The sequence below is a fragment of the Xyrauchen texanus genome, chromosome 14 (genome assembly GCF_025860055.1).
Source record: "Xyrauchen texanus isolate HMW12.3.18 chromosome 14, RBS_HiC_50CHRs, whole genome shotgun sequence".
In the NCBI taxonomy this organism is placed as follows: domain Eukaryota; kingdom Metazoa; phylum Chordata; class Actinopteri; order Cypriniformes; family Catostomidae; genus Xyrauchen; species Xyrauchen texanus.
Genome location: NC_068289.1, coordinates 30,821,961 through 30,842,714, shown reverse-complemented (window position 1 = coordinate 30,842,714; position 20,754 = coordinate 30,821,961). Strand labels below are relative to the sequence as shown.

Below are 20,754 nucleotides of genomic sequence, written 5' to 3'. Positions count from 1 at the left end.
ATTTTAAGATTTCTATTTCTTTCTCATGTCTGTGAGGCAGTAGGCCTAGCTGCCGAGTTTCGGTTCATTTATGAGAGAGCTCACGCACAAGAGATCGCATCGGCGCTTCCACGTCCTGCTGCTGATTATATGTCTGCTATATTTGCTTCTTATTTATTAATTCCAGGCAATTAGTTAATGAAACAGTGATTAAAATTAAGATACAATTTATACAAAACGAAATTTTAAGTTAAAGAAAGGCTTTCTACAAAACAAAACTTAATAAAGTGGTCAAAATCATGTCTGACCCATCTTCAATGCGAATGTATCTGAGAATAATCTTAAATAAGGAAATCTATACAGTGATTAGTTCATGCCAAATTACTGCTTGATGAAAATTTGACTATTTAAAATTGTGCTAGTTTTTTTTCTTCGGATGTAGGTGACAATATTTAAAGTCTGTCTATCAAAAGCGACTTCTGATGTGTGCGCCAAAGTCTGTCGGGGGGGGACTTCTCTGATCCAATGTAATGTATTTAATGCGGTTTACCGCTATAGAAAAAATCCATACCGCCCCAGCCCTACTCTGTACTATTTTTGGGAGTAGCATACACCCCCCTAAATTGGCAGATACTCTGGAAGTGGTGATTACTGCTTTTGGAAAAGGTTATGAGGCATCAGAGTACTACTCCCTGTTAATTCCAAGTCTGGGGGATGGAGCTTCAACTTCTCTTAAGAGATTATGGGAGAAAGATTTAAACTTGGTATTGGAGGAGGGAGTGTGGGCTAGGATTCTATAAAAAGTCAAGTCTACATGTAGAGAGGGTGTGTCTGAAGAAAATTTAAGATTTTACATTGATTTTATTGGACCCCCCTCTAGATTATATAGGCTTGGTCTTAAAAGACACACCAACATGCTGGTAATGCCAAACAGAAGACGGGGACACAACGCATATTTTTTGGGGATGTGTTAAAATCCAAGAATTTTAGTTGAAGGTTCAGAGCTTTATGCGTGACGTATTGGACACCCAATTTTCATTTTGGCCGAGACTCTGTATCTTAGGTGATGGGGCAGTAATTAATATTGGGGATAGTCATTCAAAAAAGTTGGGGCCTAGCCAGAGTTATGAATGGCAGACAAATCATCCATGGGGTGGAAGTCAGCTGGGGCACCCTCATTTCGTTAGTGGTGCGGGGTGGCATCATTTGAGGAGGTGATTTTTAGAAGGTAGGGAAAAAGGGATTTGTTTGATAGGAAGTGTTACTGAGTGCACCTTTAATGGAATAGTTTACCCAAAAATAATAATTATCTCGTCATTAACTCAATTTTATACCATCTCAATCGCATATGACTTTCTTTCTTCCTAAGAACACAAAGATATTTTGATATGAGGTGTTTTTGTTCATATAATCCAAGTCAATCAGGTCCAACACTTTCAATCTCCAAAAAAGACAAAGGCAGCATAAAGGTAATCCACAACGACTCAAATGTATAATCCATGTCTTTTGAAGTGATACGATAAGTTTTGGGTGAGAAACAGGCCAAATTCTGACTCATTTTTCACTTTAAACCTTGACATCTGCAGTTTCCTTAGGACTTGAAGCTCGATTACACCTTCTCGAGTTTGATGCATGAGCAGAGCACTGTACATGTCCTTATGTCCTTTTTAGAGCCTGAAAGTGTCGGACCCCATTGATTTGCATTGTATGGATAATAACATATATATCTCCATCAAAATATCTTTGTTTGTGTTATGCAGAAGAAAAAAGTAATATGAGTTTGAGACTGCATAACGGTGAGTAAATTATGAGAGATTTTTCATTTTGGGGGGAATTATTCATTTAAGGCAGCTAAAGTTTAACATTTATATATTGGAAAATAAAAATGAGATAAATCAAATCTTTATTAAATTATCAAGTTAATTTCCACCACATCTTTTTGGCACTATTTCCATTGAATCAACCTGAAACATAGACCTCTGATGAGTATGTACAGTATGATGGAGTACATGCATTTGGTCTACAAGACACCTCACCTGAGCAGCCCAGATGTTGTCCAGGTCCTGAAGCGTTAGAGCCTTTTCTTTGATGACGAATCGCAGGATCTTCTCTAGTTTTTCCACATACTGTGGCTGATGGAGGCTGTCTCGCAGCACAATAGACAAAATATTGTTCTGCTGAATCCATTCCTGTTAGACATAAACCCATGTTCAGCTAATGACACAGACACAATGAGAATATGGGCCAATTTTGGGCCAAAACATTTATTTTGACTACCTTCAAGCCCTCAAGCCACTTCATAAACACAATATTAAACTTTCTAGCAGTCATTTGTAAACTTTGTTTGCTCAGTATGTGCTAATATTCAATAATAAGAATCAAATAATTTGCATGTCAATGCTCATTCTTCGGATTAATTGTTAATTACTGCAGCATTACTTACTGCCATGCGTTCTGCTGTAAGCCACTCCTCCTCTTCAGGATTTCCATGACGATGCGTGTAGTAGGAAACACTTGAAATCACCTTGTTTACTTCATTTAGTGCATTCATTTTGCCATTAAAAGAAGAAATCTGCAATAACCTGTAACAAAAACATAAGAACACCAGTTATAAAGAACACTCATTGCAAGCAATTCATAACGACTTCAAACAGGTTTAATACTATGTTAATCTCACCTAAGAATCATTTTTAACCTAAATATTTCTAAATTCTTCACGGTTTCCTCTTGGCCTGGTACTCGAGATGCCAGGTTCTTCAAAGATTTGATTATCATAGACAGGGCATCATTTTTGGCTTCATTCTTTGCTTCCTTTTTTAATTCCTCATCCGTTAGGTTTTCTAGAAACTGGGGAACCATTTCTATGATGGCAAGGAAGTACTTCTTCACTGTGTGCAAAGTGAGAAACTCATAGCACTGTCCAAAAGGCCTGCAAAACACACCAATCAATCACACTTTACCAAGATCAAAATTCCCACTTTCAGACAAGCAGGTTAAGTAGGTTTGATTGTTCTTACTTAATGAGTGCAGCAATAATCTGAACATTCAGAGCTTGGCCACTCATGAATCGATCATGCAGAATTTGAAACCCGTTTAATGTGCCAAATTTGTTTATTAAATCCACCAACCAGCCCTGCAGGAAACAAACAAACAGGAAGCCTTCAGAAAATACACCAATACAGCACAAGAACAAAATAAAACATTACATTTAAAGCAAAATACAGCTTTAAAGAAAGACATTAGTATACTACACAATTAGATAAATAGGTACAGCTCCTTTTAAGATGCAGTCTTACTGGCCTAGTTTAAAACTATTCAATGTTGTTGCTGAACTCTCAACCTTTACATTCAGAGGTGTCAAACTTACTGATTAAAAAAAAAAAAGGACTGCCTCTGACATTTCTGGTGAAATTCGAATAATACAATACAACAGTAACAGAATGAGCTAGAATGCAATTCACAGCATCCATCTCGGGTGATCTGACCACAAGTATATAGCGCTAAATGCAGGTGTGAACTATGAGAGTATACCCCACAAAGAGTGTAACAGATTCTCAAATGACTATGTAAATGAAGCTTACACCTGAAAAACTGAAAAATAAGCTAGTCAAACACCAGTTTTCCTTTTTTTGGGGGGACAGCATGCTCTCAACAATATTTACATGTACTCCATACAGCTTCATGCAAGTAGTTTAATGACAGTCCAAAACAGTAATCTTAAAACCGTCTCACCTTGGGAGAGCGAGGGTCAGGTGGACGGGCAAACAGCTCATCCTCAGCCAGTTGAACCCCAGCAGGCACAGTCTCAGAGGGCCGAGTACCATTGTAGATGTGGAACTTACAGTGGGGGTTGGTAGCCATCGCCAAGAGTTCTAGCAGAGGGAACCAGTCCTGAGAGAGCTTGGTCACACACAGCTCCACCAGTCGGTGGGTGTTATTTATGATGCACCGCTGTTGAGAGAAATGTGTCAGATCACTTGTTCATCTTAGACCAGAAACATACTCTACTAAAACAGGCAAATGCAGACACAAATTCTTGGCCAATGTATTTTGTGGGTCCCATTGTGCATTACTGTTGCAGTAACAATCCTCAGTAGTGAAGGGGGGATAAAGTATCCTTAAAATGTCTGCACATTTAAACCCAATGTGTTATTATTCAGGTAGCTAGCTACAAAGATGTCAACAGTTTAACGTTATGTGACAGTAAAGGGAGAAATGATCGTAGAACACAATGGTTTACACTAATAGCCGATGTAGTGAAACTTCCAGCAATGACGAGAACGCAACGCATACTAATTTTGTGTTATGAAAATTGAGCTTGCATAGCTAGAAGCCTTTGCAATCATGTACTTGTGTAGCATATGTTTTGACCTTAAATGTACACTGAAATGCAATTTCAGCCTATGTATTCTGATTTATATTAAGCAAGCAGTGTTGAAATATAAAAAATAATTTTATATTTGCAGTGCCATTGAAGCTGATCGTAGAGAAGCTTTTGAAGAGCTAAAAAGAGCCTCGTATGTGAGGGGTGACTCAGAGCTGTGTCCAAATACTGCCTCTGTTTTACTGAAAGGAGCTCTTTGATCAAAGCTTTAGAATTTTAATCAACAGCCAAATAAGATGAAGGCAACCAAAATAGCAATACATTTCTTCTCAGCTGCTCTAAGCAGCAGTCAATTCTTGAAGGGACAGCCCTGACAACCAGATAGGTTAGTAAAACACCTTAATGTGCAAACAAAAAACAAAACAAAAAAAGTTTGACAAAGTCATGATGAAAATGGCACCAAAATTCAGGTTGCAGGACTCACATGGATCTCAAATTTCCATCCGCTAACAGCCTCATCTGTCAGTATTTTCGTAAATGATATTGTCAAGCCATCTCTGAAAAATCTCTGACATGCTTCACACTTGTCATCAAGTCCTTGAGACAGAAGTGAAAGAAAAACCTCAGACGTTTACATTTACAGAGACTGTAAATAATTCATTTGAGAGCAAAAGTGAAAGCTTAAAGGTGCTGTAAGCAATTTTTTCATGGAAAGGTATGAAAACATTTGTACTACTCCCTGAAAGATATTAATGGAAGTGTCCGGAGATATCTCACAGGTCTCGGTGACTGCTCTAGACCACGAAAACAAAAAAAGTGTCCGTGGGCCACAGACAATGACGCATTCTGCCTGTCAATAATTTCGCATGTTCTCGTAGTATTGTAGTTGCAGTGAAATATTGAGCCACAATGTCATTTTTATGACATGGTGCTCATCAACAGTTGTCAGTTGAGGATGCTAAATTTCTGCTGTTGTTTTTGATGACTGTTTCTGCTCGTGTCAGTGTCAATAAAGCTAATATTTTATCTATGGAGTGCGGGGTTTTGGAAAGAGGTTTGTCGAAATTCTAGAATGGCTAAAATCACTTACAGCACCTTTAAGACACAGATAAAAGCCACACTAGTAATTTAAAATTTAAAATTAGACAATAAAGCAACAATGGCAATGAAAGTAACACATTTTGAGGATAACTATTTCACCTTTTTTACAAAGATCTATAGCAGCTTCAAGTAGAACTTCTAATTCACCCTTTGGCAAGACTGGAACAACCCAACGAGGTCTGTTTAAGACAAAAAACAGCTTAATTCATCTGCATATCATTAATTTTACTCCCAGAAGATAATCAATATCCAACAAAAAGACCACTCTGCTTATTCTTCATCTTCAGTGCTCCAGATTACATTATAAACATAATTTGACCAAGAGAGATCGAGCCCTACCTGTTGATCATGTCATCCAGCTTGGCCAGTTCAGTATTGGGGAAAGCTGGCTCCTCCTCCTCCAGAGGAGTGGGACAGTCCCCCTGACCCTGGTCTTCTGGGGGGCTTACTGGGGAGTTCTCATTGGATGAGTTGGGAGAGGACGTCTGTAATACAAACAGTTCAGAGATTAACAGACAACCATAAGACACACAGAGAACATATACAGTGTCTTTACTACTAACATTTCTGGCTTAATCATGCTACAGCATTGGATGGGATTTTGTTGAACTGTGAATAGAAGCTACAGCAAGCATCATAATTAAAATTATTGCTCATATTTAGGGTTAGGAAATTGAACAAACTGCATTTTGGAATGTAACTTGTTCTGCAAACAAATAATCCCTAATGTTGTGCGATTTGTGGAGGAAAGGTGTATACTTTAAAGGGATAGTTCACCCCAAAATTAAATGAAGTCTTTTATGCTACCTTTCTGTGCTTTCTGGACCTTCAAATTCTGGCTACCATTCATTTGCATTGTATGGACCTACAGAGCTCAAATATTCTTCAAAAATCTTAATTTGTGTTCAGCAGAAGTAAGCCCTGCACATCTGTGACGGCATGAGGGTGAGTAAATGATGACAGCAGGTTTACATTTTTGGGTGTACTATCCCTTTAAGTAATTTAACAGACTATTATTGCATGGCAGACAATAAAAGAAGTGAAAAAATCCCATAGGCTGACACCCTGTCTACACCGGAAGTGAGCAGCGTGTTGCGACAAAAGCAAATAGATCCCATTATATTAAATTAATCTGTCTCCACTGGTTGCGGAGCAACATCTTTGAAACACAGTAAAATCACTCAGAACACCGAAGCAAATGCATAATAAACCCCTGGCAAGTAAGGCTGTTCAGACTTACATCAGTGTAATTACAGCCTTTTTCCGATGACAACATGTATTTAAAAGACACAAATTCAAAACTGTTTTGTTTTTATATAATGTTTTTTAAATTATAATCTAGAAGTAAAATAAGATAAATAGAGTAAATAGTAAATAAGTAGACTATATAGTAAAAATATATCTATAATCAATTATTTGGTGTTTCCTCAAAAAGAACTAAGTGTTGTAAAAGGAACCAGAATCGTTAAATGGAATCAGAACCATAATTGATAAATACCTTAAGATTGCCATCCATAGGGTCAATTTTTATTTAATTTTGTCTACAAAGGTCTAATGTTACAAAACCACACGAACAACATAGGTAAACCACCTTCATGATTAATGCGTCTTAGTGACAGTATAATCCTTCAAATAACTAAGCATAAAGAATGTATGTGTCCATGTGAGGGATTAAAAGACATTAAAAGGAAGCGAGAGTAAAGAAGATAAAGCAGCTGTAAAATGCTTCAAGTCAGTTTCCTGTGCCGTGTCAATGGATGTATATGGGCTAGAGCTCTGCTGGTAGAGCTGAATGGATCCTGTGGAACTTGGGAAATGTGGGGGTGTGCTGGAAAAGTCTCCTTCTGCTTGGCTGAGCTACGTAGCCAGTTTTCTTCTCACGTCTAGGCGCTACGCATCTCCTTATCAACTGGTGTGCTTTTCTCTGCCAGGCACCTCATCCTCATTGATTCCTTCCTTTTAACAGACGCTCGAGGTGAGCACAGGTTTAAAAAAAATAACACTTCTGCAGTCTAACCCTGGAGATTGTAACAATTGCCCTCTGCAAAATAATCAAAGAAAACCTCTCATCTTTTCTTTTGCCATAATGGCACCTTTTCTATTGTTGGACAGTAGATGCATCAAACCAGTGTTAAACCGTTATTCAATAAGTAACAAAATAAAGACCAAAATACACTCTGGGAAATGCAATGCTCAGTAAGACAGTTATTGGCTATAAATCTCTAGAGGTCTAGGGGCTAATCATCTAACAATGATGATACAACTTTTTGTTGATTTGAATGCGAAAAAGCATCCTTCCATGTCTCTGCTAGGGTTGTGTCATAATGGTTACGACTAGTCAATTAGTGAGGTTTACTTATTTGTTTAGATTTTTGTGTGTATATATATATTTATATATATTTTTAGTAGCGGTTTAAAAATCTTAGGCCGTTGCGCCATCTCACACCGTTTTTTTCCAGCCGCTAGTGTAGCGTTTTAAGACGCTGTGTCAAGTAAGAAAATGGTTAAACTTTGATCCATTCCATTGTGCTCTGCCTAGTGGTTTTTTTATCACAAGAATGCATCTTATGTGAACAGCTTATTTTATTCAAGAATTGCCCACTTTGAAAGGAAGAAATCATCTGACAGGCAGGTAAAATAACCAATCTGAGTTTGTTTTGCTTTTACGGGACATTCAAGTGCTGGTAAATCTGAAATTGATGATTAGGATTCTTAAATCCCGAGATCGATCTTTTACTCTATGAGCAACAATCTTCTACAAATGAGAGGAAATCACTCGCATTTGCAACCAAATTTCACGCAATACAAATAAAATGTCTATATTTGACAACTGGCTGGTAAATGTTTTAATTTCACCTACCACTAATTTGTAGTATAGTGGTGGAGTGTTCAGCAGCGTTTTGAGAGTAAAAGTTGTTCTACGTCTCCAAAGACGAGATCCACTCGACCCATTTGTCATTGAATAATGTCTAAATACCCTTTCTATTCTTTAAAGTCAGTTGGTGATCAAAAACAACAAAAAGGAAACATTTAGTTCCAATCATGCTTGGCACAGATAAGATAAAGCCATTCGAGTCTTCTCGGTAACATGCGCTCATCTACAGACACTCTTTACAGAAATGCCAGTTTTCTTAATGAGACTGTACCGGTTTTAGTACGTGTTCAACAAATCAATGTAAATACTTGTACATAGTACAAATGATGCAAATAAACAGTAAACATGAAACAAAACATAATATATTAAATATATTATCTTATTTATGGATTTAATGAATGGATTTGTTCCAAAATGTGACCGAACTGATAAAAAAAATATATATATAATTATTAAAATGTCTATTTTCATTATGTACCTTGTTAGAAAGTCCCCTGTATAATTAACAGCACTAGCTGGGAGACAATTTATTACATATGTAAGCAAAAGGGACATTTGTGTATAACATATCTCTACCTCTCTTAATAGATGAAATGGGAAAAGAGTGGAAAAAAAAATGTGTGATATTATAATAGAGTGCTGATTATTTTCCTACAGTCACCAAACAACAACTGGACGCAGTCTGTTGACATCTATACCTTCCAGGAAACAGCACAATTACAGAAACACATTTGCATTCATGGGAGTCTTAAAAAATGTTCCACAAAAATTTGTCAAAACTGATCTATGTTGTTTGAAGACCACAATGCTGCATAAAGCAAGGACACTGCAAGCTTTATTACTGTAACCTAAATTCTCTCCAGTGGCAGATTTGCTTCGGTAATATAATAGCACAAACAGATGCTTTCTGACAGGGATCGGCACACAGAGAGGAGGAATTCTAAGAGGGGCACTGACCTGGTTCTGGGGCAGGGGTGGCTGGGACTGGCCATCCGGAGCCTGGCCCTGACCGTCATTCCCTCCCACGGGGGAGCCACGGGTCGTGGCCGTCATACTCGAAACGGGGCAGATCTTTGCAATCTTGTCTGCTTATGTAGCAGGCACGCCAGAAGAAATCAGTATCTCCTCAGGAGCGACGGAGAACCGGCACACTTCTGAAAGTGAAAGCACCACCTGGGGGACTGGATATGTTGCAGAGACCATTGCATTACCTGACAAATGACACATCAAAAAAACTGGCATCAGTATATTTAATCTGATTTCTCGCACCTTTTTACCAACGAATGTCCTTGTCTTTACCAGTAGTTTGTGAATACTGGATGAGGATTTAGACATTTTTTTTTATAGAGGCTGCAAAGCACAAGCAATTTCTGCCTAAATTATTATAAAGAGTCAAGCATAACTACAAATTCCCATGACTTTTCCAGGCCAATAAATTACTAATTTAAAAATACCAGATATTTCTAGGTTTTCAGTGACTGTTAGAACAGTTATAAGCTATTGTATTTTAGTGACGGTATGCATATCAGTAACAACGAAACACCTTAATTGACACAACTGCATATTCAATCTAAATTACACAAAATTACAATAACACTATGCGCAGAAAATATAATGCTCTTTATAATGTCAATCTGTGTAGAGATTTAAACAGTTGTGACAAATTTAATACATATGATAGATATATTTTTATATATATTTAAACCAAGAGAAACTTGTCTGCTCAGAAAACAGTTTACAAAATATTTAGTGCGTAAATATGGTAGCACAAACAAAGTTACTAATGAGAAAAAAATTTCATTTGAAAAGATGAATGGTTTAAAAAGATGAAATTGCACGATAAAAGCTCAATTTCTGGTAACCACACATTGCCAATACAGTGTATGGCAATCAACTAAATAACTACAAGATAAGTTGTTCAAAATTCGAACAAGTTGCAGAGGTTTAAATAGCCCAAACAACACATTCACAGTGCCTGCTATGCTTCCTATGAGAATGCTGAGGATGTTGCTGTAAATTTTATTAAATCACAGCACACTGCCTGGCCAAATTAAGAAAAAAAGCACCAGAGCACAGATCAGGTGCCATAAAAACATTTGAGTCTAATGACCTACTGCAAGACACAGAATATGACACTGGTCTGATTTGAATACTTTCTGTTTGTGTTTCTAAAGCTTAGGTTTGATAGGAAGACGTGAAATACATGAAAAACAACCCTCCTTATTAAATCTGTAATGTTATTATTACAGATGTAGAACAATGGAAATTATAGAGAAAATTTCACAATGGGTTGATGTTTAGCAATTTAAGTCTTTAAAATTACCTACCTTCCTTTACGGATACATGCCACTGAAGTTAACAGAAGATACCTAATGATTATTACGGAGGTTGGAGCATTCAAATGAATGAAGAATGTCAGTGCAATGCAATGAAAAACAAAATATATATATTTTATATTAAGTGCATTTAGTGCAAATTATTCTGTGGATTTTGTATTTGTAATTAGTAAAACACAAGAAAATTAACAAAGCCAAATCAAATTTCAAATCAAAGGTCATGATTTGGATTCACTTGCAAATTAAACCACTTAAGCCTGCATCTCCCTTTAATTGTATTCCTTTAATTGACAGTATATCATATAAAGTCTTGATTTTAAGCTTCAATAATAAGAGTATACATATTATATAAACATATAGTTAACTTTAAGAAACTAGGATTCCAATACATTTAAACTATGGGACAATAGGTCCCATTAGGTCATGTCCAAGAAAAGTAACCAGCCTAGATTCTCCAATATCTGTGCTCTCCAATAACAGAGTAATACTGAAAAATCTGCAATAACAAAATAACTAAGAGCAATATAAACACCCATAAGATTATAAATGTCTACATAGCTTTTACTATGCAACTAACCAGCTAGTTTGACACCGTAATTATGAACATAAATATGCTTTCTCTTATATTATGGCACGAAACATTTCTCAGAATCAACACCTTATTGCACAACAAAAACAAAACAAGTCCCTATTATATTGCAGCCCAAATCATATTTTGCATAATAAACCCATCAGAGGCCTAAAAATTTATATATTTGAACAGATAATGGGAAGGAATTAATATCACTAGCACATAATGGGCGTTTCCAATTCAAACAAAATAGTTGCTACAAGACATTCTCTCAAAATTTCAGAAAAGTGCATTAGAGATGAAAGGGTTGATACTGATGGTGTATCAAAAACTAGTGATCTGCCAACATAGACATACTATGACGCCCGAAAATGGTGTCTAGCTAGGCAGCTCACTAGGAGGGGACTCCCAGCCGGTTTCAACGTTCCAAACGTGCCTACGGTGCCCATAAATGCCGTCTTGGTGGGCAGCACAGCCATTATATGTATTGGGCCTAGTTCGACACTGTAGTAGTTCAGGCCTGTTTCGTCTCCCAAACACAGAGTTACGACAGGTTTATCTGTCACCAACCAAACCTACGCAACGGTTAAAGCTCCGAGACTTAAAAGGACACTGTTTTTATATCTAAAGTCCGAATTTATAACCCAAAAATAAGAGCGAAAGTGAATGTAAATACAGCAGCTAAAGCCAGCCTCACTGGCTAACATGCTAACGGCTAACAGCTGGACTCCAGCAAAACACAATCAGCTCGTGACAGTGAATTTGAATCTATTAAGACACCAAAACACCAATTTTAAATATCTTACAGGCCCATATTATACTTAACAGACTGACATAAAAAATAAAATAGTGTCAAAACAACCGACCTGCCCACGTCAAAACCACTTGTTTCGGGTTTGGCTACAAATCATTCTCCTCAAAATGAGCTGGTGTTATCTTTAAATGCTATTTACCTTAAATCGGCTCATTCAGACTGTCTTAGCTGATGGTAGGAAGTGGTAGGTGATCGTAAATATATAAGTGGTAACACGTCGAAACGTCCTGAAATTTGTTCATGGAGCTGACCAAGCTAAGCTAAGTGAGCACTGACTTGCAAATCATCTGCTATTAACCGCTAGCCTCGTTTAGCTTCACACATAAACCCACTTACCGAGAATCAAACTGGATCTTTCCTCCATACGACCAAAGATCGGATCATTTAAGTGCTTTAATAATCACTCAACCGTGTGCATGTGTCTGGCTGTCTCGGTAATAAATAACACGACTATGTTGCGATCAGATCATTGGCTTATTGTCTGCTGTTGGGTGTTTTTCCTGCGTCACCACCAGCATCGACTGCTGCTGCTTGCCCCCCTCCCTCAAACTGCCTCCAGCCGCTCTCTCTCTCCTGTGTCAGGCTGCTAAGAAACCCGTCACCGTAGTAAGGATGGAAGTAAATGAAAAGTATATCCGTCCACTAACAGCTTGGACGTGTGACTCAGCGGGGCATGCGTGGTTGGGAGGAACAGTTTGCCTTCCTGACACCTGATTTTTTGATAACAGACAACATGAACACACTTCCTGCACACTTGGGCTGAGATCAAAATGGCATACTACACATTCTGCTCTTACTACATCTGTCATATATGTCTATGGGAAAAATAGTAAGAGTAGCATGGTAGTATGCCATTTCGAACACTGTCTCACCCTGAGCAAAGGAAAGTAGTTCACTGAGCAGTCAATACGAGACGCTTTATGGGGAAAAGGGTTGCATGTTTAGTTTGGTGCCATACATACTATCTGATGTTTTTGCATGAAAGTCAATCAGCAATAACAATCTAAACTTAGCACAAAACCTTAACTAAGGTCCTCTATTGTATGGGAAATGCATTAATCTCTGGGAATGGGAAATTTTGTCCCGAGCCTCATGAATTTAAAGGGACAGTTCACCCATATAATTTATTCACCTGCATGCCATCTCAGATGTGTATGACTTTCTTTCTTCTGGTGAACACAAACTAAGATTTTGGAAGAATATCTCAGCTCTGTAGGTCTATTCAAGGTGAGAGAATGGTGACCAGACAGCATAAAATGCAGCATAAAAGTAATGCATATGACTCCAATGCTTTAATCCATGTCATCTGAAGTGATGCAATCACTTTGAGTGAGAAACAGATCAATATTTTAATTCTGTTTTACAATAAATCTCAACTTTCACTTTGATTTTCTGAAATTGGAGATCACTTATCTCACCCACGCCTATTATTTAGCTTCTGAAGTCATTTATTTTACCATTGGAGTCATTTGGATACTTTTATTCTGCCTTAATTTGAGTTTTGGAGCTTGAAAGTTCTGGACACCATTCACTTACATTGAGAGGACCTACAGAGCTGATATATTCTTCTAAAAATATTCATTTGTTTTCTGGAGAAGAAAGAAAGTCATGCACATCTGGGATTGCATGAGGGTGAGTAAATGATAAGAGCATTTCCATTTTTGGCTGAACTATCCTTTTAAGTGACAGTCCTGAATGGTTATGTTTAAAATGTAATACTAGCTTACTACTTACTGAATACTACATATGTAGACATTATTCCACAATAAACATTTCAAGCAGTAGTATGCTACTATGTTGTTGTCACTTTACCTCATCATGTTGCACTTAAGTGGTGTACAGTTATCAGCTTGGATATAAAATATCTCGTGGCAGTCCGCTCAAATAATGAGTAAAAAAAAAAAAAGATTGCTGTACTTAATTTGTCACACTAGAAATGGAAGGTCAAGATTAGTACACTGCATTGTGCGATACAGTATTTGAAGCAGTCTGCTCTGGTTGTATACTGCACATTTTGACAAATGTAGGTTTGGGAACTGTATTGATGCTGAGAATCTGCATACTTACTGTGCACAGTATATATACTATATACTAATTCTAACTAGTATGTAGAATGCTATTTCGAATAACTAATTAGTTTTGAAGACCAAATAATTGATAAACGTCCTTTAATAACCAGTTGCTTTAAAAAAAGAGCAGTTGTTTCGACCAAATTCTACCTGACAGTCTACAATGACCTGGATGAATACAATGCTACAAGCCACCTGAATAACAGGAGTCACTCAGTTGGACAATCTCTGCTTGAATAGAGCTTGACCCCTGCAACCCGTCTGTGACAGGAAAACAATTCATTGGTCACTCAAAAGCCTTTTGTACGTTGCAGAGGAGAACCCATGCAGGACAAAGTTTAGAGGTTGGTCTTTGTCCAGTGTAAAGAATGGAACTAATTTAATTCAGTCACAGAGAGAGAAAAGCACCTTCGGTACTAAGGCTGGTTAGGGATATGCTGCTGCCGAGCTTATAGTGAACACAGTTGAGATCAACACTAGTTAGAGATTTAACCAAGAGCGTAGGTTTGGTTGGAAGTTGGAATTGACGTTGCCGTATAGTATACAAAATGTTGGTAATGGTATTAAGGAAATGCAAAAATGTAAATCTGGTAATATAGGCAAAAAAAAAACCCCATTATTTTCTCATATGAAAGTCTAATTTTACCATTTCTCGGGCCCACCACAATATACTAGCCTGTTTTATTAGTTTTTTTTCTTCAGATGAATAAACAGGTTTAGAACCGACCACTGTAGGGCTCCATGATATGATGGGAAAATGCCATATTTACAGTTTTATGTAAACTTCTTGGATTATGCGTCGACAATATGTTATGCAATTAGCCTGTAATGTGTCAAAAGTTATTTTTTTCGGAGGTAAATTGCCCAAATATTTGTTGGGACACTTCTGATTTACTGGAAGTTGGCAGGGACAAGTTGCTATCATCCCTTCCAAAATCAACGCTTATGAGTTTAACATAACTTTGGTTGAGACATCAAGAAAAACATTGATCTATTAAATCCACAACTGCATTCATTTCCAAAACTAATATACAAAAATGTTTAAAGAGATTTTAGGGAAATTTACATTTACATTTACATTAAATTGACATGACATTTGGCAGACGCTTTTATCCAAAGCAACTTACAGTGCACATAATACAGGGACAATCCCCCCAGAGCAACCTGGAGTTAAGTGTCTTGCACAAGGACACAATGGTGGTGGCTGTGGGGATCGAACCAGCGACCTTCTGATTAACAGTTATGTGCTTTAGCCCACTACTCACAGCTCTCTTTTGCTGTGACTGTTGCCCATTTTTAGAAGGGGGGGGGGGGGGGGTTGCAGCGATAAACATTTACATGTTTCCACTGATCATGGCATAAGTAATGTGGGGGGTGGGGGGTTGTACTTGCTTGTTTTGATTACAGGGGGGTTACCTCCCCCATCCCCACCAGAATCTACGCCCCTGAATCCAACAGCACATTTTCAGAGAAATCTGTAAAGCAATTCCTGCAGCCAGCCAAGAGTAAGTTACAGGCCATCTATATTTTGTCTCTGTTATTTTGATTTTTTGAGAAAATATATTAAAGAAACAGTTCACCCAAAATATAAAATTCTCTCATAAATTACCCTCATGCTACCCCAGATGTGTATGACTTTCTTTTTTTCTGCAGAACACAAAGATTTTTAGAAGAATATCTCAGTTCTATTTGTCCTTTCAGTGCAAGTGAATGGTGGCTAGAACTTTGAAGGTCCAAAAAGCAGATAAAAGCAGCATAAAATTAATCCATAAGACTCCAGTGGTTGAATCCATATATTCAAAAGCGATATGATGAGAAATAGACAAATCTCCACTTAAACTTTCACATCTGAATGTCACATGTGGCTACTGTTTAGATTCCCTTTCACATTTGAATTTATAGTAAAAAAAGGACATGGATTTGGATTTAACTACTTGAGACTTATGGATTACTTTAAATATTTTGAAGAATCTAAAATATGACATAGTTTTGATGTGTTTAACATATTTTGGTCTCTACATAATTCCCATCCTTTAAATAATTTAATAGTTTTGATGACTGCAATATTATTATAAAATTGTACTCTTAATTTATTTTAGCATATCATAGCCTTTTCTAAATTTCCAGTTATAGCCAACTGAAATTAAGCCTTTGATTAAATGTATTAGTTCATTATTGCACATACATACGTACATAACACAAAGCTATTCTGAAAAACTAATACAGCAAACATACTAGAACAACAAGAAGGAAGATCTTGCTTACATTTGCACACAAACACTTGCAGTACATTCAGGTGATTTCTAGGAAACTGTACAACACTGGTAGTACAACTGTGAAGATAAATCTTTCCAATGAAGCACCAGAGGGCGCTAGGGCTCAATTTATTTATCTTAAAATAATACAAATGTATCAAAACATTGCCTTTGAAAGCAAAGGTACTTTCATGCTACCTGACAGGTGCATAACATTATTATAATATTAAAATATTTGATTGATTTATTATTTATTATATTAGAAATTATTTATTTATATATTTTGTCACTGAGCAACAAAGCTTGCGCTTCATTTAATTCCATATTGAATTAGATTTATTTTAATAACTTACTGAAGTTTGAAGAGATTTATCTGTGCACTGCATAAGAATGGCTTTAAAAATACATTTAGTCCTATTATTTATTTAAAATGTCAAGTACTACATTAAACAATGCTATAAAATAGTTGTTCACACATCATGTGATGTTCTTCACTAAAAGTAACATATGTTTGGTACACTGTTAAGGACAAAATGAACCCAATTAAAAGTGAAATTCAGTGTATTCCCTGCACTATAATCGTTACGAGATATGCCACACAACTTTACAACTCTCTAGTTCGGAGTCATTTTATTCAGATGAGCAATACATCCACGCAAAATAGTTCACTTTAATAAGCATTATCATCATTTTTCCTTAAAAAATAAAAATTGCGACAGCATTCCATTGACTGAACCAGTAAATGAATATACATAGAGTGAAGCTCTCGACATCTTCATGCAATTTTGTCAGGCTTCTATGTATTTTAAGATCACTTGAATCACTAACAACACATTTCGGTGCCTTTAATGAGGCTTTAAAGGAATAGTTCACCCAAAAATGAAAAGTCTTTTATCATTTACTTATCATCATGCCATCGCAGATGTGTATGAATTATTTAATCTGCTGAACACAAACAAAGATTTTTAGATGCATATTTGAGCTCTGTAGGTCCTCACAATGCAAGTGAATGACAGCAGTGGCTAAATCTATATTTTTGGAAGCAATATTATAGGTGTGGGTGAGAAACAGATCGATATTTAAGTTATTTTCCCAATAAATTCTCATACCTGCCCAGTAGGTGGTGATATGGACAAAGAATCTGAAAAATATATATATATAAGAGATTGAAAGTTAAATATTTATATTGATCTGTTTTTCACCCACACATATCATTGCAAAAAAATATGGATTTAATCATTGGAGTTGTATGGAGTACTTTTATGGTGCCTTTATATGCTTTTGGAGCTTCTAATGTTTCCTATTCACTTGCATTGTGAGGAACTACAGAGCTGAAATATTCTTCTAAAAATTCATTTTTGGACTAACTATTCCTGTAAAGCAACTACAAGCTTCATATCTGCCTGTTTCTGAGCACAATTGCAAATAGTGGAACAACTAACATAACTACAGAACAAGGAAAGATGTTTAATTACTAAAACATCTCCCAAATTTATTTTTAGGCACTTCAAACATACTCTTCTGAAAATTAACCCAGACAAAAAGGACAAGGTAGCATACTAGAGGTAACACTTGAAACAAACTATAATTGCCAAATCAGGTGGATTCTACAATTAAAGCCACAGCATAAAGACTTAATCGAGGTCCCAACAATGAAGAATATAATGAAGAACACAAACATGAATCAAAAACATTCCCATATGTACAGAAAATAAAATGTACATAACTATTCCTATGCTGTAAATATTTAGAGAGAATGCATTCTACACAAAGTAAAAGAAGGCATTATATATTAACATAAAAATCATTCTTTTTTTAATACTTAGGTCTTAAGACACATTATCCTCAGTAAAAGACGAGTCAAGAAAGCAAGAGAAAGTCCTATTAACAGTTTTTGGTAAACAAATAAAGAAAATTACAGATAAAACAATGCTTTTATGAGTCAAGAAAAGGGATGATAATCATTCCCACAATGAGCCATGTAGAAAAAAAACAGAGGAGGTCTGGTACTGGAGGCAAAAATACTGAAAATTAAAGAAATGATTGTCAGCCCTACATAAAAATAACATAGACAAAGCAACTAACACATCATCTGTTTGTTACCCCTGTCGAAACAAGGGCAAAATGAAGCCAAGTAATGAACAGTAATGGCATGCAAAATTAAAATTATACAAAGATGTCATACTGTACATTCACCATGTGTAAGACACGGAAAGGTTATAACATTAACTTGACATGCATTGAATAACATCATAGCCAGAAAATTCACAGAGTCCTTTATACATTTAACATGTAAACTATCACGCTACAATAAAAACTCCTTGCCCTTTTGTGTTCAAAGAGAAACCAATGCAAGCCCGGCTCTAACTACTGTATAAGATGTAAGCTATAATCCTATGTTGGCCATAGGATTCTCAATAAGGGCCTGTACTGTTGGGGGATGGTGAGCATGGTGATCCCCTGTGCATTCGGGCCTGAACCAAAGACATAAATTACAAAAGCAAATACAGGATCAAAGCGAAACATTTCAGGAGATGGAGTTTAAAAGACATTTGACTTTACCGATTATCTAACTGTCCATTCCATCGAGGAACTCTCCTGTAATTATGTGCTCTAGGTGTTTCATGACCCTTTCACGGCTGGATGGTGGGTAGTCTGCGGCAGAATGTGAGAGGAGCATGGAGGGGCAAGAAGAGCCATTAAAAGAGCAGCAAAGAATGCTGAAGAATGGCACAAGGTCCACGATAGAAGAGAGGGAACGCAGTGTGAGCAGAGGGAACTCCACACGGTCTGTGCTTGACTCTCCTACAGTTCCATTCAGCTCCTGTACACACAAGAACAAGAGGTTTTTACTCTACACATGTTAATTTCTAAGAAATGTTGTGGCTGTTCAAATGTTTTGATTCAGGTTGTATCGCACACCACTTCTTGTGTAGACATGCAAGTGTACATTCGTCATGCGCGAGGACACGTGAAGGAGCTTCTCTCATGAACTTGAGGAGAGCTGGGTGGAAGTGAATCTATTTAGTGAATAAAAAATTTATTATTGCTTTGTTTCTCAAACAAAACGATTGTATAGCTTCAAAAGACATTAAACCACATAAATCTTATTGTTTACTTTTACGTTGCCTTTATATTCTTTTCGGAGCTTGAGAGTTTTGGACCTCATTATATGGGCAAAAACACTTCATATGTCCTTCGAAAAATCTAATCTTGTGTTCTGATGAAGAAAGGAACTCAGAGTTTTAGATGGCATAAGGGTGAGTAACTGATTAGAGAATTTGGGTAACTATTCCTTTCAGTTAGAAAAAAATTACAAACACGTCCCAGGCATTTTCACTGAGAAGTTTTTTTTGTTCTCCACAAAAAATGTTTGTGAACATTCAGGCAGTGGCCACACCACTGTGGGGGGCATTTGGAGGAGAATTTTAATATGAGGACGCACAAGACTACATGTAAAACCTTAACTAATGTGACATAACAATGTTATAAAAAACTTCATGCCTCATTATATAAATATAATTCACATAAGATCAGTAAAAGAAGCTGTTTTAACCACTAAAAGTAATATATATTCAGTAGATAATATTTAATTTTTAAGTTTACATTCTGCATTCATAGCACTAATGTGCTAACACGCGATATGTGACCATAATATTACACTCCGATAACTCTCTGTTTTCGTCATTTATGATTACACTTATACTACTGCAAATATGGGTGTATAAAAGAGTTTATGGGCAGAATACATACAAAAGAGTGAGCAGATGTGTGAATGGCTTTCAGCTGCAGACCAGCAACTCTGCACGCCGGTATGTTCATGTTGACTTATCTTAACTCGCTAAACAGGAATTATTTGTCAACCTCAAAGTAGGTGGAGCTCCAAGTCACACCTACTGATGATGTAGACCAATAGCAGTAAGAAGGTTAGAAGTTTTCCTGAAAGTTTGAGCAGATGAGCTGTTACGAACCACCGAAACAAACTCCAAACACCTTCACCTTTTTGTTCGAAACGACATCACACCCGTTCGTTATTTGATTTTGTATGAAGTGTTCCAGGGCCTTTAGTATCTCATAGTTAGGTAAGGCCTCAACAGTACCACAAGCATACTCCAAAGTAAATAAACAAGCCAATGTATAACAGATTTGACAATTGTCTTCTTCAGTCTTTCTAGAGGACTGATATAGTGTAGCACATTGTGTGCGGAGATCTTACCCCATAGCGTCGGGTTATTCCATCCAGTATTTTGACAAGATGAGATTTACACTCTTGTTCTCCTTCCAACAAAGTGTTTCTAGGCCCATCATAACGCTCAACATCTACCTCAGGAATAAAAGCCCAGCGATACCTACATAAAACAGGACATTTTAGGCTATGATGCAGATCAGAGATCATTTATTTTGGGTAGCCATGACAGCTCAACTAGAAC

General features: G+C 36.8%; 2 protein-coding genes across 11 annotated transcripts in view; both read right to left on the bottom strand.

Moving 5' to 3' along the window:
• The window catches only part of LOC127654765 (probable ubiquitin carboxyl-terminal hydrolase FAF-X), a 52,775-nt gene extending 40,104 nt beyond the window's left edge, over nt 1-12,671 (bottom strand). For 6 of the 10 annotated variants that reach the window (XM_052142122.1, XM_052142124.1, XM_052142120.1 and 3 more), the window contains exons 1-10: nt 12,337-12,671; nt 9,237-9,490; nt 5,744-5,889; nt 5,504-5,583; nt 4,788-4,900; nt 3,712-3,930; nt 2,997-3,112; nt 2,657-2,908; nt 2,423-2,561; nt 2,016-2,168 (exon numbers count right to left, since the gene is read on the bottom strand). In XM_052142122.1, coding sequence (XP_051998082.1) covers nt 2,016-2,168; nt 2,423-2,561; nt 2,657-2,908; nt 2,997-3,112; nt 3,712-3,930; nt 4,788-4,900; nt 5,504-5,583; nt 5,744-5,889; nt 9,237-9,332 — 1,314 coding nt within the window. In that variant the 5' untranslated portion in view covers nt 9,333-9,490; nt 12,337-12,671. The remainder of the gene's footprint in view (nt 1-2,015; nt 2,169-2,422; nt 2,562-2,656; nt 2,909-2,996; nt 3,113-3,711; nt 3,931-4,787; nt 4,901-5,503; nt 5,584-5,743; nt 5,890-9,236; nt 9,491-12,336) is intronic. The other 4 variants (XM_052142117.1, XM_052142119.1, XM_052142118.1 and 1 more) reach the window with 1 other exon arrangement.
• Nucleotides 12,672-16,681: 4,010 nt separating this feature from the next.
• The window catches only part of LOC127655424 (protein dopey-2-like), a 45,052-nt gene continuing 40,979 nt past the window's right edge, over nt 16,682-20,754 (bottom strand). The window contains exons 38-39 of the mRNA XM_052143255.1: nt 20,541-20,673; nt 16,682-19,148 (exon numbers count right to left, since the gene is read on the bottom strand). Coding sequence (XP_051999215.1) covers nt 18,894-19,148; nt 20,541-20,673 — 388 coding nt within the window. The 3' untranslated portion in view covers nt 16,682-18,893. The remainder of the gene's footprint in view (nt 19,149-20,540; nt 20,674-20,754) is intronic.